Source organism: Anabrus simplex, chromosome 3 (assembly GCF_040414725.1).
Source record: "Anabrus simplex isolate iqAnaSimp1 chromosome 3, ASM4041472v1, whole genome shotgun sequence".
Lineage (NCBI taxonomy): Eukaryota > Metazoa > Arthropoda > Insecta > Orthoptera > Tettigoniidae > Anabrus > Anabrus simplex.
Window position 1 is genome coordinate 115339466 of NC_090267.1, and position 22822 is coordinate 115362287.

General features: G+C 38.8%; 1 protein-coding gene and 1 long non-coding RNA gene across 6 annotated transcripts in view; one reads left to right on the forward strand and one right to left on the reverse strand.

Annotated features, from left to right (window-relative positions):
- LOC136866051 (DNA fragmentation factor subunit alpha) overlaps window positions 1–21110 on the reverse strand; it is a 67212-nt gene extending 46102 nt beyond the window's left edge. For 3 of the 5 annotated variants that reach the window (XR_010859482.1, XR_010859481.1, XM_067142688.2), the window contains exons 1-3: window positions 20983–21110; window positions 20590–20732; window positions 5858–6023 (exon numbers count right to left, since the gene is read on the reverse strand). Coding sequence is in view for 3 of the 5 variants with exons in the window: in XM_067142688.2 (XP_066998789.1) it covers window positions 5858–6023; window positions 20590–20710 (287 nt within the window). In the remaining 2 variants the exon portion in view is untranslated. The remainder of the gene's footprint in view (window positions 1–5857; window positions 6024–20589; window positions 20733–20982) is intronic. The other 2 variants (XM_067142686.2, XM_067142687.2) reach the window with 1 other exon arrangement.
- A 230-nt stretch (window positions 21111–21340) lies between these two features.
- On the forward strand, window positions 21341–22137 carry LOC136867080 (uncharacterized). Its single transcript, XR_010859616.2, has 2 exons — window positions 21341–21740; window positions 21877–22137. It is a non-coding gene; the product is annotated as an uncharacterized lncRNA (long non-coding RNA).
- The last annotated feature ends 685 nt before the right edge of the window (window positions 22138–22822 follow it).

Below are 22822 nucleotides of genomic sequence, written 5' to 3' on the forward strand. Positions count from 1 at the left end.
TTTTCACAAATCTGAGATTTATAGTTCCTCCATTTTAATTCTTCTACATAAGTAAGAATAATGCTACGGGCAGCTTGGTGAATCCCAGGCAAGCATATAGGAAGGATCTCTCCTCTACGCTATTCAGGTATTGTTTCACGTCCTTTTTATTATTTTTTCACCCGGTGAACTCGACAGGAAACTGCCGAACATTTTTGAGGACATTTTTCCGTGTAAATTACTAATTCTCTTGTTCGTACTTTAATGTTTTGTACTTCTAGAAACATCACCCCTAATAGTCTTTTTCTTTTTTTATGAAACAAATGCATGTTTATAATAAGCATTATTGCCAATTAGCCCAGCTGTAAAAATTTAAGATATAGGAACATTGTAATTTAAGTCAATTTTATTATTTTTCGGATCAAATGTGAAAAGATACCATATAGATCAACATAGAAATACTGTGATGCATTTGACACGAGTACAGAAAGCTGTGACAACGCAGCTTTTCTACCAGTCCACTGTGAACAGCAACCAACAATTTTCTATAGACCTATGCACTGCAATGGTGGGAGCTAATATCCTCCTGCATAAACTGGAGCATCTTCAAACTTCAACAAGCTGCCGGAAGCAATCACCAAGTTGGAGAAGAGTGGCTTTCCCCTGGTGGAGTCATTTAGGGTTGTGGAAGAAGTCAGGGGAAGTTTTGACTTGAACCTCTGGGAAGATAGCCGCTATCAGCAAAAAGTTCCATAATTTTCCTGTAGCAGAATCCATGACGAAAAGTGACGGTAAAAGTAGCCAGGGTGCTACGAGGTAAGGTAAATGAAGCAGTGGAACTAAAACCAGATAAAGTGGCTTCGCTGAAGTTTTGTCCTATGATTTCCTGTGATGTTGAGAGATCTTTCTCTCAGTACAAAACATTCTACCCGACAAGAGAACAAGATTGTTACCGGAAAACACTGAAAAGTTGCTTGTTGTAAATTCCTTTTATAGTAATTGAGTGTGTTATTAAATTATAAGAATTATGCCTATATTGTTGCCTATTTTACATGTCAGTGCCTATTTACATGCCTATTTTGGCTAATTTAGGAGCATATATGCCTGCCTATTTAAACTGTTTTAGTGCCTATAATTCTCATCTCTAGTGAAGAGAACCAGAAGAAGGGTGAAAGGTCTGGCCATGTAGAGTGAAAGGGTAATTTATTACATAATCTTGATTAGGACTATGTTATAGTTCTAATCAAAATTACACAAAGAATAATGAATGATTATCAATATTGCTTCTCTTTATTTATTTATTTATCTTTATTTATCTATCTTTCACATAAATGATTCACAAATCTCAAGAATTAGCCTGAACCTTTTACGAATAAATTTAGGAAAGGATTAAAGCGAAATTAAAGCGATTGGATTAGTCCTATTTTGCAAAATCACGCAAAAAAGTTCTTTTTTTGCAATATTGAACATAAATTTAATGCGAAAAAATAATTCCTCTAATTATAGGTTTTAAGGATTATTTATGCATCAAGCTGATGATGGCCCTCCTCAGGGTCAAAACTAGTTCTAGTGTTTTAATGCGTAAAATATACGATTTGAATTTAGATATTAGTGTACTGGTTAGGTGGAACATCTCCTCCCTTGAAGTTAAATAATGAATTAAGGAATCACCAATACAGATAATATGAAACTTGTTTCATATCAAAACTTGTCGCACCGTACAATTTTTGACATGCATGCTGATGGACAATATCCAACAACATTGAAACTTCTCATGAAATTGAAAGAAGCAGTGGGCTTCAGTGATAAAAAAAAAAATAGTCTCTCCTTCGAATTTTAAGGAGTATGGGTTTCAAATATAAAATGTGTAATGATGGACATAAGAGTTTAATGGAACACAGTGACATTGCTGCAGGTAGAATGGTATTTCTAAAGACCATTCATGATATAAAATGTGGGGGGTAACTAGACTTTTTTTGCTATTTGTTTCATGTCGCACTGACACAGATAGGTCTTATGGTGACGATGGGATAGGAAAGGCCTAGGAGTGGGAAAGAAGCGGCCGTGGCCGTAATTAAGGTACAGCCCCAGCATTTGCCTGGTGTGAAAATGGGAATCCACGGAAAACCATATTCAGGGCTGCCGACAGTGGGGTTCGAACCCACGATCTCCCGGTACTGTGTAGGCAAAGTAAAACTGGACTGGAAAATGTTTGTAAGACTGATGTGGAACTAACCCTAGTTAATAAACAAGAGACCTGCCTGCCCATCACAGGAAATGCTGGAAACTATGATTTCGATGCACCAATCAGTTGCTGTCACAAAGATGAGCATGCACATCTCCCGCAGGCTCTTTCCCAAGTACGTTGCTGTGTCATTACGTGTGAGTGATCGAGAGGAGCAGATATGTTTAGTGACCAGGCGAACGCAACACAAAATGGTGCTCATGATAAAACAGTGCATGTTCATTGTCGAGTGTTATACGAAGCAAGATTCATGGAAAACCTGTGCAGAACTGTTTAAGACCAGGAAGTGCTTTGGCAAACCTCCAACAAAGTCTGCAATGCAAAACTTTGTGGCAAAATGGCGTGAAACTGTTTTGTAACGAATAAAAACTGTAACTATCCGAAAAAGAGTCAGAAGACCAGAAAACATTGCTCGAGTGAAGAAAAGCCTGGAACGAAGTCCAATTAAATTTTTTCTTTCTTGTATTTGCTTTACGTCGCACCAACACAGATAGGTCTTATGGCGACGAAGGGACAGGAAAGACCTAGGAATGGGAAGGAAGCAGCCATGGCCTTAATTAAGGTACAGCCCCAGCATTTGCCTGGTGTAAAAATGGCAAACCACGGAAAACCATCTTCAGGGCTGCCGACAGTGGGGTTCAAACCCACTATCTCCTTGATGCGAGCTCACAGCTGTGCGCCCCCAACCGCGCGGCCAACTTGCCCAGTTGATGAAATCTCAACGGCATTTATCTGTGCAAGTGGGAATTAAGAGATCATTCAGTCGAAACATTATCAAAAAGAACCTGCATCTGTATCCTTACAAATTTACTGCTGCTGGTCGTTTATGAGTGAAGTCAAGTCAGGACTTTCGGATCCTCAGTATTTCATTTCTTCAGATGAGGTCTGGTTCGGCCGATCAGGGTTATGTGAACTCTCAGAACACACGCCATTATGCATCAGAAAATCCCCATCAGAACGTTGAAAAGCCGTTGGATAATCTCAAGATTAGTATGTGGTGCGCAATGTCTGCTGTCTGCATCGTAACAAAATTCTTTCACCAAACTGTTAATACCTACTGGTATGTCCAGACATTGTTTAATCCATCTGTGGATCAACTCACAGAAGATGAATGACTGTATGGATATTTTCAGCTAGATGGCGCAACAGCAAACACCGTCTGCACAACCTTGTCACGAGTGCATGAGGTGTTCAGTGAGGAGAAGACAATCAACAGAGGCAGTGCAATCAACAGGCCACCTCGATCACCTGATCTCTCTCTCTCTCTCTCTCTGTGATTTTTACCTCTGGTACAAATTGAAGGGTCAAATGTACTCCAGTAATCCTCACACACTAGAAGAGCTACAGCAGAATACTGAAAATGCTATTGCTGCTATTATTCAGGCAGAGCTGGTGCGCGTCTCACAGTTTGACAAATCGAGCACAACATTGCATCAAAGTCAAAGGTGACCATTTTCAGCATCTTCTGTGATGTTCATTAACATGGGACACTCCTGCGTCGTCCGGCTCCATGGCTAAATGGTTAGCGTGCTGGCCTTTGGCCACAGGGGTCCCGGGTTCGATTCCCGGCAGGGTCGGGAATTTTAACCTTAATTGGTTAATTTTGCTGGCACAGGGGCTGGGTGTATGTGTCGTCTTCATCATCATTTCATCCTCATCACGACGCGTAGGTCGCCTACGGGAGTCAAATAAAAGACCTGCATCTGGCGAGCCGAACATGTCCTCGGACACTCCCGGCACTAAAAGCCATACGCCATTTCTGTTTCTACTCCTGCATCAGTCCTATTGTAAATATTTTCCGGGCCAGTCTTATTTTGCCCACCCGGTATATTTTAAATGGACGAGACTTTCGTACACCCCAATCACACAAAGACAGGGTAATGACAGGATTGGTGGACTTAAGGTTCCTGTGGGTAAGGGGACTCAGCTTATAGTGTGTCATGTGGGATCAGCTTCCACAGGATTCATACCCCAATGCAAATTCATTTCTCACTCCAAATAGAAAAATAGTTCCACTGATTATCATTTAGACACGAATTCCACACTGTTTCAAAAATAATTCCTAGAACAGTTACTTCCTAATATCTGATCGCATTCAGTAATATTGTTATGGACAAAGCAAGCATTCAATCAGTTCAATTAGATAAAGCACCAAACAATAGCACTTGCAAGGAAAACATTGTATCCTGGTTGTCTATGAACAAAATTCCTCGCAGAAATTTACAAACCCGTCCAGAGCTGTTGCAAATAGTGAAAGCACTCAAACCCAGGTCTGTAAAGTATGAATTGGATTTCATTGCCACAGAAAAATGCCTCAAGGTTGTTTGCCTGCTGCCTTACCATTGCCAGTACAATCCAATTGAACTTGAAGGGGCTCAGGTAAAGCAAACAACAACAAGACTTTTAAGATCACCGATGTTGAAAAGCTCACTCACGAGGCCATAGAAAGCACTTCAACAAAGATGTAGAGCAGGCCTAACTGTGTTGCACATGCAGAGAAGTTACAGGAGGAGGATTTCACAAGGGAGATTCCAATAGGCAGCATAATGGAACACTTTATCGTCAATCTTCAAAATTCTATGTCAGAGTCCCAAGAATCCGACACATACACATCAAGAGTGACAGAGAACCTTTCCAAGAGAACACTTTTCACGCATTTTCTTATGCACAATTTTAGTGTGTTCTGGTTAGTGGAGAGTATTGCACAGTTTGAAGTTTTTACTGTCTATATTGTATTAATAATCATTTCATGTGGCTATTTCTAGCCGAGTGCAGCCCTTGTAAGGCCGACCCTCCGAAGAAGATGGGGGGCATGTGCCATGTTTAGGTAACTGCATGTTATTGCGGTGGAGGATAGTGTTATGTGTGGTGTGTGAATTGCAGAGATGGGGACAGCACAAACACCCAGCCTCCAGGCCATTGGAATTAACCAATGAAGGTTAAAACCCCCAACCTGGCCAGGAATCAAACCCGGGACCCTCTGAACCAAAGCCCAGTATGCTGACCATTCAACAAACCAGCTGGACTGTATTGTACTGTAACCACATGAGTGGTGTGATATTTTTATTCTTGTCAAATACAATTCTATTGAGGGTAGAATGTATTATTTTTGACTGTCAAAGGTTTATTAGTTATTAAGCTATTATTAATTACACCCTGATGCAATGTTGCTGCCATTATTACGTTATTTGCACTCGGATCAAGAGTATTACCATGTTAATAATTGTAGTGATTTGTGAACTGAAGAATTCATTAAAACATTAAGAATGGCTGATAATCAGTCATAGTCCATTCGCTATTTGTCCACTTCAGGCCACCATTACAGCTGCAACAGTGGACATGAATCTCTGTCTCTTTCTGTGCTATATGTAAAGAGCCATCCTTGCCTTACTGGCTGTAACTAGTAACTACAACAAGCTATACACCAACTGACCACAAAATGCATTCACCACAACTAAGTTTCAATAAACATCAGGACACTTAAAAATTGTATATCCTTGTGTCTATTAGGGTACCCTCCACCCTAAAATATGTTGTGAAATTAAGCTGGGGATCCAAGGTTCAAAATTTTCTCATTCACTAAGGAATATCTGAAGATCATTATTTTAAAAATAATTGGTCAGGGAACCTTACCTTGGAGTCTTCCCAGGAGGCAGCCATTTTTCATCATTCACTAACAACATGAGGGTTGTATTTTTCTCCACAGTACTAAAGTACTCATCATCATCCACCTCAGTTCCATCCTGCTCTAATACCACTTTTACTGGAATGCTTTCGGGAATATGCAATTTTCCCCGAGCTGTAACACAATTACAAATCAAGACGAGAATTATTCCAGGAAAAAGGTGTGCAGTGAGGCATGCAGTGATTATTAAACACAGGAGACTGCATCAAAGAATATACCATTCAAGAAAAATGGATGACAATAATGAAAAACAAAAGTATAAGATACAGACCTCTCAGTAACAACTACTGCAGTTCTAAAATATGCCTTGCGAATGGGTGGTTTTTAGCCTGAATTGGCTTGTTTCGAGAAATTAAAGCGATCCCGAAGGTGAGGCCCAGCAAACATAAAAAGGAAAATTGGCTGCGAGATGAATGGCAGGTAGAAACTGTGGCCTGGATAATCCCTTCTGGCCTGTGTTCGAATGGTAACAGAGGCTCAGTACCCAGCAGTCATATCATGTAATTAAGAGATGTGTCATGCCAACTGATTGCAGTTCCCATTATTTGGAAGAACTGATGCTTATCCTGTGTCAGTGTGGATAAGATGAACTGCCAACCATTGGAGAAGCTGAATGCGCAGCGGTTTGAGCCCCGAGTGAGTTAATTCAAGATGAGTGTATATTTATGTATGTGTTTTGTTTTCAGGACGGTTTATTTCCTGTGTGTGGTGATTTGTACTGTCCGTTGTATTTTTTGTGTCTTATTCTTGTTGTTTGCAGTGATTATGTCAGTCGCTAAAGGGGTAATAGTGCCACACACTAATTTAAGGTTGTGAGGTTTAGACCTCATCTGTGCAATCTAGGTCATGATCCAGGGTTTAAATTCAGTGGTATTTTGGGGGTATAGGATCCAGTTTAATTTCGAGGATTGTGTTTGATATTTGTGTACCTTACATGTGCAGGGTTTTTTAAATCGTGCATGAGAATAATTACGCTGCTTTCTCATATTACAGGACACCAAATAATAGGGCAGTAGGCCAGAAATATGGTCTTTCCTTTCTTTATGCTATAGTGATACATCATGTTCCAATGAATAATAATCTTAATGACATTTTTACTATTGTACAGTGCTTATATCTGTGGATTTCAATCCAGTATTTTATATCTTAGTGAATAAATATGTTTTTACCCCACTACAGCAAATAGTTCTCATTCCTATTTATGTTCTAAGATCCCTGACCATTTAGATTAAGAATTAGGGAGTTAAGTTTTGGGAGGCCCATTCCAGATGCTCCACGCCCTGAGCCAATGAGGCGCACTTTAGGACACGTGGTTGGGTACAATATATACACTTTTGCGTGTTTCTGTAGTGGTTGATAGTGTGATGTGCAGTGTGTTTATGAAGAGAAGTGTAGGAATTAATGATACATAGCAAACATTCCCGACCTGGCCGGAATCGAAACCAGGGCCCTCTGAACCAAAGGCCCGTGTGTTTACTATCCATCTAAAGAGCTGGACTAAAATAATGAAACATACAGGTACATAATATGAAATGAAAAAAGAAATAATGACAAAACTCTTAGCTGCTGGATGCCAATCCTGTCGTGATGAATGCTGGGTAACGGCCATCAAAACCATGACAGTGAATTCATGCAGTGATGAGTGAATACTGTACTAATAGATACAATTATTATTGAATAGTCTTCACAGAGGTGCAGATATGTCAGAGAGCAGAGGGCACTGTAGATGGAACCCCACTGAGATCAGTAATTGCCTTCAGGATCAGCACTCCCTCTTGTAGCAGACTAATGGCCACTTTGTAATTATGGGACAAGCTCCCTTTCAATGTCTCAATCAAATTATTGGCCTTATACAACTATCTCTTCTGCCCTGCAGGAGAGTTCCAGCAGCTGTAGACTCCCTGCACTCGAAGCTCTTTCGGTGCTACAGGTATCTGTCACGATACCAAATGTTGACAAAATCTCTCTTAGGGACACTCAATCAATTTGGACAGATGTGGCTTGTAGTGGCATTTCACTGGTCTAAATCGTCAAGGGTGCATAGGAGCCTTTTTGGTAACTGAGGGGGTGCCATGTCATTTGAATGTGTGCTTTAGTGCTTTTATTGTACTGCAGTAGGTGATCACACCTATCTGAGAGGAATTTTGGGAGCAATGCCATACTTTATGTATCTTAGCCAATGACAGTGGCTCTTCAAACAAGCGATATTGAAAATGTATGATTTATTTCATTTGGTTATGAAAGTAAATATATTCCCAGAGGTGGTTTAGTGGGTTCCTAGCCTTGGCATTGAACACTTCACTCCCCTACTTCTAATATGAGGCAAGATTATAGCTGGCTAGTTGCTTTACGTCGCAACGACACAGATAGGTCTTATAGCGACGATGGGATAGGAAAGGCCTAGGAGTTGGAAGGAAGCGGCCGTGGCCGTAATTAAGGTACAGACCCAGCATTTGCCTGGTGTAAAAATGGGAAACCACGGAAAACCATCTTCAGGGCTGCCGACAGTGGGATTCGAAATATCTCCCGGATGCAAGCTCACAGCCGCACGGCCAACTCGCCCGGTGAGGCAAGATTCGTATATGATGATTCGTGTTTCAAAATAATGTAATTCATGCTAAAAAGGTCTTCTTTCAGTACAGTAGGCCTAACCCGAGCATAGTGAGGCATACAATAACAAACTTCATTCAAGTGCGTGTGAGCGCGCGCGCGCGCGCGCGTGTGTGTGTGTGTGTGTGTGTGTGTGTGTGTGTGTGTGTGTGTACATTTTCAAAATATCACCACTGGTCAAAATCAGTAGCTTCCAGGGAATGCCAGTGACATTCACCATTCAAAACTTTTACCAGAAAAAGAAAAAGTTATAGAAGAAAAAGATAACTTACAAGAAACTCTGTAGTGCCATTTCTTATAAATATATTTATATAAAAGAGGAGCAACTCGATCTAAAGTAACCAATTTAAGAGTTAAAAAACCAGTGTAGGCCTATTTAGGTCTGCAATGAGGGGTGAATAGTGCACTAACACCATCTAATTATTACCGAAGTGTGTTCACAGAGGTGCAGATATCTCAAAGAGCACAGGGCGCTGTAGATTAAACCTCAGAGGCCAACCATTGCCTTCAGGATTGGGACTTCCTCTTCAAATTCAAAATCTCTTTATTTGCAAATGAGGTGTCTACCTCGGTGGTAAATGGTACACTAAAATACATTATTGTCAAGCGCTAAATATTAAATTAACAAGAGAAGAAAATTTTCCCATAATACAATATTATACAATTTACACTAACAATTTTTTCTGTTAAACACACAGCTCATCCTTAATATATTTATATTGTTTAAAAAATTCCACTTATAATATATCCTGTACTACTTAAAAATATAGTCAACTGATACACAGTATATGGAATTACTTAAAATGATACTATACAACTGGTAAGATTAAAATTTACATTGCATTTATTTACTTATTTATGTTTTTACCCATTCTGGAACCTAAGTAGCATAACGACCTGCTGCGTCTTAATCAGAGCCCCTTTTGCCACCACTTTTCAGAGTTCCTGAAGGGCCTTCACAGCTACCGTAGCAGTCCCAGGGCCCTCGAAGTCCCCACTGTACTTCACCCCTACAGGCAGTCCCCTAGTTTGGCTGTCCAAACTCCTTAGTCCAGGGGATTAGTGTTGGCTACTGAATGCATGATTCAAAGCAGTGTATCGATTCATTCAAGTGTCCGAGTGAATCGATTCACAGGAAAGGCGAGCTCACGGCACACGATTCAGCTTACTCCCAGCGGACAGTGCTGAGTGGCGCACTCACTGGACGTTAACGGGGAGCCGAGCTTCCGCTGCAGCGAGACAGTGTATCATGGCACATCGAAAGAATCGTGAACGAGCGCGGCTCAGTGAGGCACATGATACACACGGCTCCTTATCGGCTCACTGGACACGCGGAGAGCCGAGCTTCCGCTGCAGCGAGGCATACAGTGAATCATGGCACATCGAAAGAATCGTGAACGAGCGCGGCTCAGTGAGACACATGATACACACGGCTCCTTATCGGCTCACTGGACACGCGGAGAGCCGAGCTTCCGCTGCAGCGAGACATACAGTGAGCCATGCTAGACTGAAAGAATCGTATGCTATAATGGACTCTCGAGCTCAGCTCATTTGAAAATAATACCCATTTGCATTCACTGTCCTCTTCTTACAGGGAGGTTTAAATAAGTACAAGAACCAACTCGTCTCAACAACTTGCTAGATGTATTCTTGGTTAAACCATGGGAAATTGTTGATAAAACTGAGGTAATTGAAGGAATAGGTGACCATAAGGCTGTAATAATGGATGTAGGACTTGTACCAAAAATGCTTAATAAGAGGGTCACAAAAGACAAGAAATTATACAGAAAAACTAAAGTTGATGAATTTGGGACTCACCTTAAATCACAATTCAGTTGTTGGATAAGTGAAGGGAATAATGTGGATACACTTTGGGCTAAATTTAAAGGAATCATTTGGGAAGGAGAGAAGAGATTTGTACCTGTTAAGAAGGGTAAAATGACCTCAGACCCTGTTTATTACACAAGGGAAATAAGAAAATTAAAAAGAAAATGTAGAATAGTAAACAGGAAAATCAAAGAAGGTCGGGAGAGTAGAGAAAGTAGAAAACAGCTAATGAGGGAATTGAATAGAGTGAAAAAGGAAGCAAAAGAGAATTATATGAATGGCATTCTTCAAGAGGGTAATGACCACAAAGGGAAATGGAAAAAGCTGTATTCATATATTAGGAATCAAAAAGGAAAAGGAATCCAAATTCCTACAATGGTGGGAGAAGGGGGTGAACACTATTTAACAGATACTGAGAAAGCAAACCTCTTTAGTAGGGAATTCCGAGATTCAGTAGAAGATTGTCAGGACTTGGAAACCGTAACAGAAGATAGAGAGGGAGAGACACAGAGGGAAACAAGAAGCTTCTCATTCACAAAAGAAGATACTTTTCAGAGAAATCCAACTGCTTCAGCAAGGAAAAGCAGCAGGAAGTGATCAAATTACTGGGGAGGTATTAAAGTCAATGGGGTGGTATATAGTGCCTTATTTAAAATTTCTCTTTGACTATGTCATAAATAATAGTGTGATACCAAAGGAATGGAAGGAATCTATAATAATACCAATTTATAAAGGAAAGGGTGATAAAAGGAAACCAGAGAACTACAGACCAATCAGCCTGACCAGTATAGTTTGTAAAATACTGGAGAGTTTAATAGCAAACTACATCAGAGGGATATGTGATGATAAAAATTGGTTCATGAGGAGCCAGTATGGATTTAGAAAGAAATTTTCTTGCGAGGCACAACTGGTGGGATTTCAGCAGGACATATCAGATCAGTTAGATTCAGGAGGCCAGTTAGATTGCATAGCCATAGATCTTTCCAAAGCCTTTGATAGAGTGGAACATGGAATATTATTAAAGAAATTGGAGGGAATAGGATTGGATGTAAGGGTTATACGTTGGATAAGAACATTTCTAAATTCAAGGGTTCAGAAAGTCAAAGTAGGAAATAATATATCACAGGAAGAGAAAGTCTGGAAGGGAATTGCACAGGGTAGTATAATCGGTCCGTTACTTTTCTTAATATACGCAAATGATTTAGGGAACAATATAACATCGAAAATAAGATTGTATGCAGATGACATAATTGTTTATAGGGAAATAAATAACATTGAGGATTGTTCAGAATTACAAAGGGACCTTGACAGTATCCAAAAATGGGTTGAAGAAAATAATATGAAGATTAATGGAGGCAAATCAACTGTTACAACATTTACAAACAGGAGCTTTAAAACTGAATTTGTATATACTTTGGATGAGGTAGTTATCCCAAAAGATGGCAAGTGCAAATACTTAGGTGTGAGATTTGAAAGTAATTTGCACTGGAAGGGTCATGTTGATGATATTGTTGGGAAAGCATACAGATCGTTACATGTCATAATGAGACTACTAAAAGGATGCAACAAAGAATTAAAAGAAAAAAGTTACTTAAGTATGGTTCGTCCATTATTGGAATATGCAAACAGTGTTTGGGATCCTCACCAAGAATACCTAATAAAAGAACTAGATGGTATGCAGAGGAAAGCAGCAAGGTTTGTAACAGGGGATTTCAGGAGAAAGAGTAGTGTATCAGAAATGTTAAAGGAACTTGGGTGGGAAACTTTAAGTAAGAGAAGGGAGAAAAGTAGACTTATAGGATTATATAGAGCCTATACAGGAGAAGAAGCATGGGGAGATATCCGTGAGAGGCTTCGGTTGGAAAATAATTATATTGGTAGAACTGACCACAAGTACAAAATTAGAAGGAATTTTAGCAGAAGCGATTGGGGTAAATTTTCTTTCATTGGGAAGGGCGTGAAGGAGTGGAACAGTTTACCAGGGGTAGTGTTTGATCCTTTTCCAAAATCTGTACAGATATTCAAGAAGAGAATAAACAACAACAGAGATAATAAATTAAATGTTAGAGGGCATTCGACCAGTGCAGGATATTGTAAATAATAAATGTGTGTGATTAAATTAATTCCATCCCCTGGTCTAAGGAGTTTGGACAGCCCAAGTAGGGGACTGCCTGTAGGGGTGAAGTACAGTGGGGACTTCGAGGGCCCTGGGACCGCTACGGTAGCTGTGAAGGCCCTTCAGGAACCCTGAAAAGTGGTGGCAAAAGGGGCTCTGGTTAAGACGCAGCAGGTCGTTATGCTACTTAGGTTCCAAAATGGGTAAAATATAAATATGTAAATAAATTCAGTGTTAATTTTAATCTTATACCAGTTGTATAGTATTATTAGAAGTAATTTCACATACCGTACTGTACTGTATATGAGTTGACTATGTTTGTAAGATATTATAAGTAGAATTTTGTAAACAATATAAATTTATTAAGGATGATGTGTGTGTTTAATAGAAAAAATTATTAGCGTAAATTGTATAATATTGTATTCTAGGAAAATTTTCTTCGTCTCCTGTTAATTTAAAATTTAGTGCTTGACAATAATGTATTTTAGTGTACCATTTGCCACCGAGGTAGACACCTCATTTGCAAATAAAGAGATTTTGATTTGATTTTGATAATAGATGGATTTATTTGCAGTGTTAAAAAGGTAGTCACAACATAATTCTGAAGTAGCTAGTAAGTAGGTAGGCTATTAGGTTATACTATTTATTAGTTTAATGAATCTTTGTATTATAACTTAGTTGACAGTTAAACTCGACTCTAGCCTGCCCTATGACTATGAGTCATGCTCATGAGTCATGACCACTCAAAAGTACCTGTTTTATATTGGGAAGAACGGCTCAGTATTCTCTCAGTTCATATGTCACATCGTTGCACAAGACTTCAATCATATGTGGACAGACGCAATAACAGTATGTTCAATCAGAAAACCAGCGGGCTACTGTACATCTCGGGTAGCCTATACAAAATATGACAATTTAAAAAAATTCTCAGCTGATAGAAAAATACTTTAAAAAAAAAAAAAAAAGACTGAGCGAGTTGTCGTGCGGTTAATATCGCGTGGCTATGCGCTTGCATTCGGGGGATGGTGGGTTCGAATCCCACCGTCGGCAGCCATTAAGATGGTTTTTCCGTAGTTTCCCCATTTTCACACCAGGAAATGCTGGGACTGTACCTTAATTCAGGCCATGGCTGCTACCTTCCTAACCTTTCCCACCCTGCGTCGCCGGAAACCTTCGATGTATTAGAGTAACTAGCATTTTTTCTAAGAAAGGAGTTCATAGTATGAAGACCAGATAGCAGCTGCGAGCACTGAATGCTGTTGCTGCTGTCTTGCCAGCACATACTACACAGATGCAGTAGGAGCGGTGACCAATGAGCCGTGAATCGGATCACTGTATCGATTCAGTAACGTGAACGGAATCAAATGAATCGATTCAGTAAAATGAATCGAATGTCCCATCACTACAGGGGATGGAATTAATTTATTCACAAACATTTTTAATTTACATTAACCTGCACTGGTCGAATGCCCTCTAACATTTAATTTATTTTCTCTGTTGCTATTTATTCTCTTCTTGAATATCTGTACAGATTTTGGAAAAGGATCAAACACTACCCCTGGTAAACTGTCCCACTCCTTCACACCCTTCCCAATGAATGAAAATTTACCCCAATCACTTCTGCTAAAATTCCTTCTAATTTTATATTTGTGGTCACTCCTGATGATATAATTATTTTCCAATTGAAACCTCTCACGGATATCTCCCCATGCTTCTTCTCCTGTATAGGCTCTATATAATCCTATAAGTCTAGTTTTCTCCCTTCTCTTACTTAAAGTTTCCCACCCAAGTTCCTTTAACATTTCTGATACACTACTCTTTCTCCTGAAATCCCCTGTTACAAACCTTACTGCTTTCCTCTGCACACTATCTATTTCTTTTATTAGGTATTCTTTTCTTTTATTAGGTATTCCATAATGGACGAACCATACATAAGTAACTTTTCTGTTTTAATTCTTTGTTGCATCCTTTAAGTAGCCTCATTATGACATGTAACGATCTGTATGCTTTCCCAACAATGTCATCCACATGACCCTTCCAGTGCAAATTACTTTCAAATCTCACACCTAAGTATTTGCACTTGCCATCTTTTGGGATAACTACCTCATCCACAGTATATTCAAATTCAGCTTTCAAACTCCTGTTTGTAATTGTTGTAACAGTTGATTTGCCTCCATTAACCTTCATATTATTCTCTTCAACCCATTGCTGGATACTCTCAAGGTCGCTTTGTAATTCTGAACAATCCTCAATGTTATTTATTTCCCTATAAACAATTATGTCATCTGCATACAATCTGATTTTTGACGTTATATTATTATTCCCTAAATCATTTACGTATATTAAGAAAAGTAACGGACCTTTCAAACTTTCTCTTCCTGTGATACATTATATCCTACTTTGACTTTCTGAACCCTTGAATTTAAAAATGTTTTTATCCAATGTGTAACCCTTACATCCAATCCTATTCCTTCTAATTTCTTTAATAATATTCCATGTTGCACTCTATCAAAAGCTTTGGAAAGTTCTATGGCTATGCAATCTAACTGGTCTCCTGAATCCAATTGATCTGATATGACCTGCTGAAATCCCACCAGTTGTGCCTCATAAGAAAATTTCTTTCTAAATCCATGCTGGCTCCTCATGAACCAATTTTTATCATCACATATCACTCTGATGTACTTTGATATTAAACTCTCCAGTATTTTACAAACTATACTGGTCAGGCTGATTGGTCGGTAGTTCTCTGGTTTCCTTTTATCACCCTTTCCTTTATAAATTGGTATTATTATAGATGCCTTACATTCCTTTGGTATTACATTGTCAAAGATGAATTTTAAATAAGGCACTATGTACCACCCCATTGTCTTTAACACCTCCCCAGTAATTTGACCACTTCCTGCTGCTTTTCCTTCCTGAAGCAGTTGCATTTCTCTGAAAATATCTTCATTTGTGAATGAGAAGCTTCTTTATTCCCTGTGTCTCTCCATCTTCTGTTTCGGTTTCCAACTCCTGACAATCATCTACTGAATCTCTGAATTCCCTACTTTCTCAGTATCTGTTAAATAGTGTTCACCCCCTTCTCCCACCATTGTAGGAATTTGGATTCCTTTTCCTTTTTGATTCCTGATAGGCCTATATGAATACAGCTTTTTCCATTTCCCTTTGTAGTCATTACCCTCTTGAAGTATGCCATTCATATAATTCTCTTTTGCTTCCTTTTTCACTCTATTCAGTTCCCTCATGAGCTGTTTTCTATTTTCTCTACTTTCCCTACCCTCTTTGATTTTCCTGTTACTATTCTACATTTTCTTTTTAATGTTCTTATTTCCCTTGTATAAACAGGGTCTGAGGTCATTTTACCCTTCTTAACAGGTACAAATCTCTTCTCTCCTTCCCAAATGATTCCTTTGAATTTAGCCCAACAACTGAATTGTGATTTAAGGTAAGTCCCAAATTCATCAACTTTAGTTTTTCTGTACAATTTCTTGTCTTGTGTGACCCTCTTATTAAGCCTTTTTGGTACCAGTCCTACATCCATTATTACAGCCTTATGGTCACCTACTCCTTCAATTACCTCAGTTTTATCAACAATTTCCCATGGTTTAACCAAGAATACATCTAGTAAGTTATTGAGACGAGTCGGTTCTTGTACTACTTATGTAAATCCTCCCTCCCAAATTAACTTATTTGCCAGTTTCTGTTCATGGGCTTCAATTGCAGCTCCATTCCATTCAATTTCAGGCAAGTTTAGATCTCCCCCAGTTATTACCATATCATTATTGTTGTTTTTATGAGTATAATCTATAATTTTCTCAAATATTCTCTTTCCTCTCTTCCAGGCCTGTATGTTCCTATAATTCCCACCTCCTTCATATTATCACAAACTAATTTTATCCCTAATATTTCATCCCTTTCATCGGTAAACCATTCATGTGAACAATAAGTTTCCTTCACCAGAATAAACACCCCCCTCCCTTTATATCTCCTCAGTCTCTACGATAGACTGTGTACCCTTCTGGAAATACTTCTCTATTACCCACCCCCCTTCTCTCAACCACGATTCTACTCCTGTCACCACATCAATCTCATAAGATTCCATCAATATACCAAATTTTAATTGTTTATTTATTACACACCGACAGTTTACCAAGAGCAATCTCAGACCCCCCTTCCTCCCTAAAACTTGACTGTTGCAATTGGGTAACTTGAAATTCCTTACTTTCCTGAGTTTCATTTTTAGTTGACTGAGCCAACTTGAAGTACAGCTGGCTCTTTCTACTAGTTTTCCTGGTCAGTATTATAACTCAAGGGACTTGCCTTTTATACAGTACATATCTTAAGAATAATAAAATCTAGAACAATATTTGCTATCTTTCGTTTACCTGAATTGTTTAGATGGAGACAATGCTTTGTGTAACAGTGTCTCTCGAAACTGCTGCTATCAATTACTTGTGTATTACAAAAATGTTTACAAATTTTAACCATATCTGTATTAACTATGTCTACTTCAATGTTCACACACGAGTCTCTAATCAAACCATGCCTGTGGGGCACGTTCACTACAAAGATGTTAGTGTGAGTCAGCTTACCTAGTGTACATTTAAGTTTAGAAATGACATTCTTAGCGGCGTTGTGAGCTACGTCGTTCGTCCCGCCGATGATCACTACTGCATCACGACTTTCGAGATTTCTTGCTGCCTGTTCCGTGTTTTCCAATACCTTCTTGATTGGGGCCCCAGGATAGACGACGGTCGATGCTGTAATATCTTCATTGTTCATTTTCTCCGCAATTCCCCTCACCTGGCTATCACCAAATATAAGAACGTTCGACACTTTCGCCGGTACACTGTGTGGGATTTTAGGTCTAACTTTGCCGCTTCTCGTAACGGATTTTGAGCTATACGTTTGACTGCTTCCTATACGGATAAGTCCTTGCGTATCGCTTACTTCCCTCAGGGCTGAAAATCTATTTTTTGGTGTCAATTACAAAGTTGTCCTTATTTAACTGTACACTTTTCCTCCTAGAATCTGAAGCAACTTGACACCACACGCTAGAATTCACGGAGCCACCTGGGTTCTGAGTGTTTACTGGTACCAGTACTTTCGATTCCAGTAAACGTACCTTCTCCTTTAAAATCTCATTCTCCGCTTTTAATGCTTGTAAATCCTGTTGCAATAAAGAGAGAATTACAAGTACATTAATCATTACCTCCATCCTCCAAGGAATGAGACGGCAGCGATTCGTTGACCGTTATAGACCTAGGTTTGTTACCGCTATTCAAATTGCTCTCGCCACAGCTCACACAGGTCCAAGTATCTTCATTTTTAGCAAAACTAGCACTACATATGCACTCAAAATGGTACCAAATTAAACACTTTTCACACTGGATACCTTTCTTCACTCGCTTCTTGTTTACACCACACTTATTCCCGATTATTTTGCAAGAGAACCCGGCTATCTTCACTTACATCCTTAGCTGACTCCATCTTGGGAAACAAAAATGGCAGCTTTGTAATTATGGGACAGGTTCCTTTTGAATTTCTCTCTGAATGGAGTGACCATATCCTCAGCTTGTCCCTTGTAGGATTAGCTGATGAAATATTGCCAATCTATGTTATAGCCTATAGTTTATTTATGAAAGGAAAGCTTTAAAATATGCCTTGGTCTATTTCACCTCACTGCCTAGCAAGACAAGTGGTCTTTATAGAGGCAATCTTTTTAAACATACTTAACAGTCTGTAATGAACAGGTGAAGGTACCAATATTATTACCAGCGCAGCACATTACATCTCACATATATGAAATTATAATCATTCAATAAGGCGCACAATGTGCATAAATAGAAAGAAAAATATATAATTCTCCTCTACAAAAATGTAATGTTCACAATAATTTAAGCACAGTTCACATATGCACTGGTGGTTCAGATAGTGATAACTTTTGGTGACAAAGAACAGGTGGTAAAATCCATGTACTGCTAGACATGTGACATGTCTGCAACCATAGAACAAAAACCTATCCATATGCATTCTTTCTTTTCCTTTAATTCTGTTATGGCTGCTTCATATGCCCTCATGGACATCATGGATAACTGCAGGTGGAACTCCTTGAGGAAAAGCGATTCTTTTGCAAGCACGTATGCAAGTCATGACAAGATAGATGGACTTGACTCTATCTCAGGAAAATCTCTTTTGACAAGCCAGGCTGAGTGACACAGATGGTTGAGGCGCTGGCCTTCTGACCCCAACGTGTCAGGTTCGATCATGGCTCAGTCCACTGGTACTGGAAGGTGCTCAAATATGTCAGCCTCGTGTCGGTAGATTTACTGGCAAGTAAAACAGAACTCCTGTGGGACAAAGTTCCGGCACCGTGGCATCTCCGAAAACCGTCAAAAGTAGTTTGTGGGATGTAAAAACAATAACATTATTTAATATGCTTTATGACAAGTATGCCCATATGATTTCAAGACCGTAGCTGATGACCGGCGTGATTATGATCTTGAACGAATTTCAAAGCTGTATCCATAGATAGCTTGTGAGGGTGTAATATAGGGGAAAGTCGGGAGGTATCGGACAGTTTAACTTTTCTGCCATAATTTGTTTATGGAATAGGAAAAAATTCATGTAATGCATTTTTATAAGCATCTATATTCTTGTATCAATTTACTCACTAGAATATATTTAATCACAATTAAAAACACGGACAGTATTAACAAATTAAGGAGGTCATTACACTTTCGTAGGTTTGAAAAATGGAGGGCAGTATCGGACGGTCAATCTTTTTTAACAAAAATTTATTTTTTTCACATTCAAAATAAAACAAATTAACGTTTAGCCATTCTGCAAATATCATACTTATTAGCGTTGAAGATTCTTGATGGACCAAACAAATATTTAGTCACAAGATCATTTAATTTATCAAAAATATGTCAACTTGCTCCTTGTTGAAGCCTACTGCTCGCTGCAAGCTGATAGACTCAGCCGTCCTCAAACGGAGTTCTTAATGCCTCTTCATAAAATCATTAAAAGGGTCTTTCCTGCCATCATTTTAGTTTTATTAAACCTATGTTCAGCTCTCAATTCCTCAGCAAATTGATACACAAGTTTTAAAAATTCTATTTTGATGAGTGGCATGAGCTGACTGTCAGGGCCTTGATATGCATGTACAGGTCATTCTCTTCTTCATCTGAGAATATTCTCTGAAAAGTCTCACTGTTCGCCGTACACGCTTTTATTGGAATCTCTTTACCAGCTTCAAGAGCTTTAATTCTATCATCTAACGTGCTTTTGTGGAACAGAGGAACATTGACTGGCCTCTCTAATACTCATTCTATTGTCCCTGACACTATTCACGGCTAATATTATATTTCTTTCTTCCCATTATCCTCGTATCTTCCCCATGCTTACCTAAAATAAAGGATAGTACTATCAGTAACCCGGACGGAATTGCAACCTATGTGTCCGATACCGCACGCCAGTTTCGTGTCCGATACCGCCCGATTGACTCCCTTAAGAAACAACTGGAACTGAACGAGAACGTTCGAAAAGAAACTGATTCTAAACCCACGAAATTACAGAGTAAGGAATACTGCTTCTGCTAATGTACTTAAAGTTCAATGCAACTTATCCTTGTTGCTGCTACTTCTTGGTAAATATAAATCCGTGCCGGCCGAAAATCACACAAAGGACAAAAATACGCCATCACTCATAAAAGACCCTGCCTTTCGACTGAATAGGATGTACCCACCCTTCAAACATGCAGGCGGACCTGTGAGTAGTCTGCCACATGCTGTTAACAAAGACATCTGTGAATTGTCCGATACCAGCAGCCGTCCGATACCTCCCGACCTTCCCCTATTGTTCACATAGCCATGACAGATGCAGATACTTCCTCTCCACATCACATGGACTACTACCACTACTAAATACAGTACTACTAGCTTGCAACCGTCTAATCACATGGGCGGAAGAAACTTACCTCCATCTGAACGAAGACAAAACCGTGATGATATTCAGGAAGGGAGGACGAGTATCTGTCTAGGGAGGGATGACTTTACAATTAATGGGAAGAACGTACAGAAGGTGAATCACTTCAAATACCTGGACATACATGGAATAACGTACCTCTTATTATAAATTCATGCAGTGAAGACGCTACAACACCCTTCCTAGTTTCACGGGCCAAATCGACAACTTTAAATGGGAGTCCTTTAACTACATGGACTTCTTCACAGTCTTTTTCCATCTATGGTACTATTGTCGTACACCTGAAGTACACCAAAAAAAAAAAAAAAGTAAAACAATTAGTAAACGAATTAAATCCAGTTCACTGGGAGGAAGAGGATTTTCAGTGAGAATCAGTAACAAAATAAGCGAAAGAACAACACTTAAGCACAAGAAATACCTAACACTAGACTACACCCTTACAAAATTTCGACTTGAATTTCCACTAACACAATTAATATTCCTTGTGAACAATTATGTTGTAAAATATAACTGCCCGAAATATACAAATACCTTATATACGGGTTGAATGAGTAACGAAATAAAATCAAAACATTAAATTTGAACCAATACTTTCTCGTGACACGCCTATTAAGTTCGCAGTTCGCACACAATAGCAAACCAAGTTAGCAAAATGGCAGCATTAGTAATCCCCTAAATTGCAAGTTAAGTCTTCTAACTTTTGCACTTACATACAGCAACACATTCTCTTTCTCTCTATTATTACTTCAAATTTCAAGCATATAAACTCCTCTGAAATTATATGAACAATCTGTAAAACATAACTGACTAAAAACTAGATATAAAGGAAAGTTAATAGATGGTAAAATAATTTCTTCGTTGGTATGATTGTAAGGGTATGACAGAAGAATTAGACCAATGCCTTTGGGAACAGAATACTCCCGCGAAACTATTGATTTAATATCTTTCATAGTGCAGCTTGGAATATCCGTGTGTAGTATTTATTCAAAAAGGCGCAACTATGAAAATGGACAGTTAATGGAATTTTGATGGGCACTGCTCCATACTTTACTCGTTCTCGGTGGAACTCCTTTTCAAACGCGACTATTTCGGCACTACCTTGTTTATTTATTTCTTGATCATCATTCTCGTGTATCCGTGTGAAGTGCAGCAGTAGTTCAATTGACACAAGTTACACAAGCGACCGAGGATTTTACTTTTGAAATGAAGTCTGTAGGTATCGCCAGATTCCGCTTTCCAGTTATATTTGGTGGCTTCTTGATGATGGCCTTTATGGGTTTCACTTACAGGTATCAGCCTCCTGTTCTTCGCATGTTAAGTTGCTTAATCTTGTCTGAAACGTACTGTTTCTTATTTGCTGTCATAAATAGGATCGCATTTCTCTTGTTTTCATCTTCCTGCTCATTTTTTCTTTTTTTCTCGCAGACAGTCTTTTATGGGAGACATCGACAGCAAACGAGCTAGTATCTTTCAAGTGGATGATGAAGCTATGCAGGTATTGGAAGCAGCGAAAAGAGAGAGCAGGGAAAGGGCAAGATAACACTCGAGTGAACAATCGTCTCTATGGCAATAACGAGCCGTTTGTTTCTGAAGACTCGGGCTAAAGAACTAATGTTTGTATCCGTTTATACCTCAAAAATAAATTTGATTGGAGTGTAGGATATGTAAATAAAATATGTTATTCTAGTCACTTGTGGTAATTTACCTCTTTATTTTTTATTTTATTTTTTACCAGGTCCGACAGCGATGTTAAAGTGTCAACAGTATCATAATTTTGAATTTTGTGGAAGTAGAAGAATTTCTATATACCTACTCGTCCTGAGATCTATCATATTGAGAATTCTCATTAAAATGCTTGAGCCTAGAAAGTGTGAATTACGTACAAGTTTTCTTGTTCTTTTATCTTCCTCGTTTTCTTCTGTTCTCACAAATAATATTCCTTATAAGTTATAGCACTTTGAATCATTTTTTGTCTCATTTTATAACTGATATGGTTTATTAATTTTACCCATTGGCAGCTTTAAAGGTAAGCGTTTATATATATATATATATATGGGTAGAAGAAGCCCTCATTTTTTTAAAATTATGTAACATTGCAAGGTTAGATAACTGACATTGTGAATTGTTCCAAGTGATTTCCATTACTAAACTCAAAATTGTATATTAAATTGGAACTTAGACTGTTGGGATTAAAGCGTGATTAAATGCAACAGCTTCATGTAAAGTATGCTTGGGTCTATTTGTACAAACCAACAGTCAGATATCATAATACCTGTGGAGAGGACTATTCGTCCCTTACATAAAGAGATTGATATCGGGTGTATCCAGGTAAGCACAGTTAAAAAGTTTGTGCAACAAAACTCATTCTGAC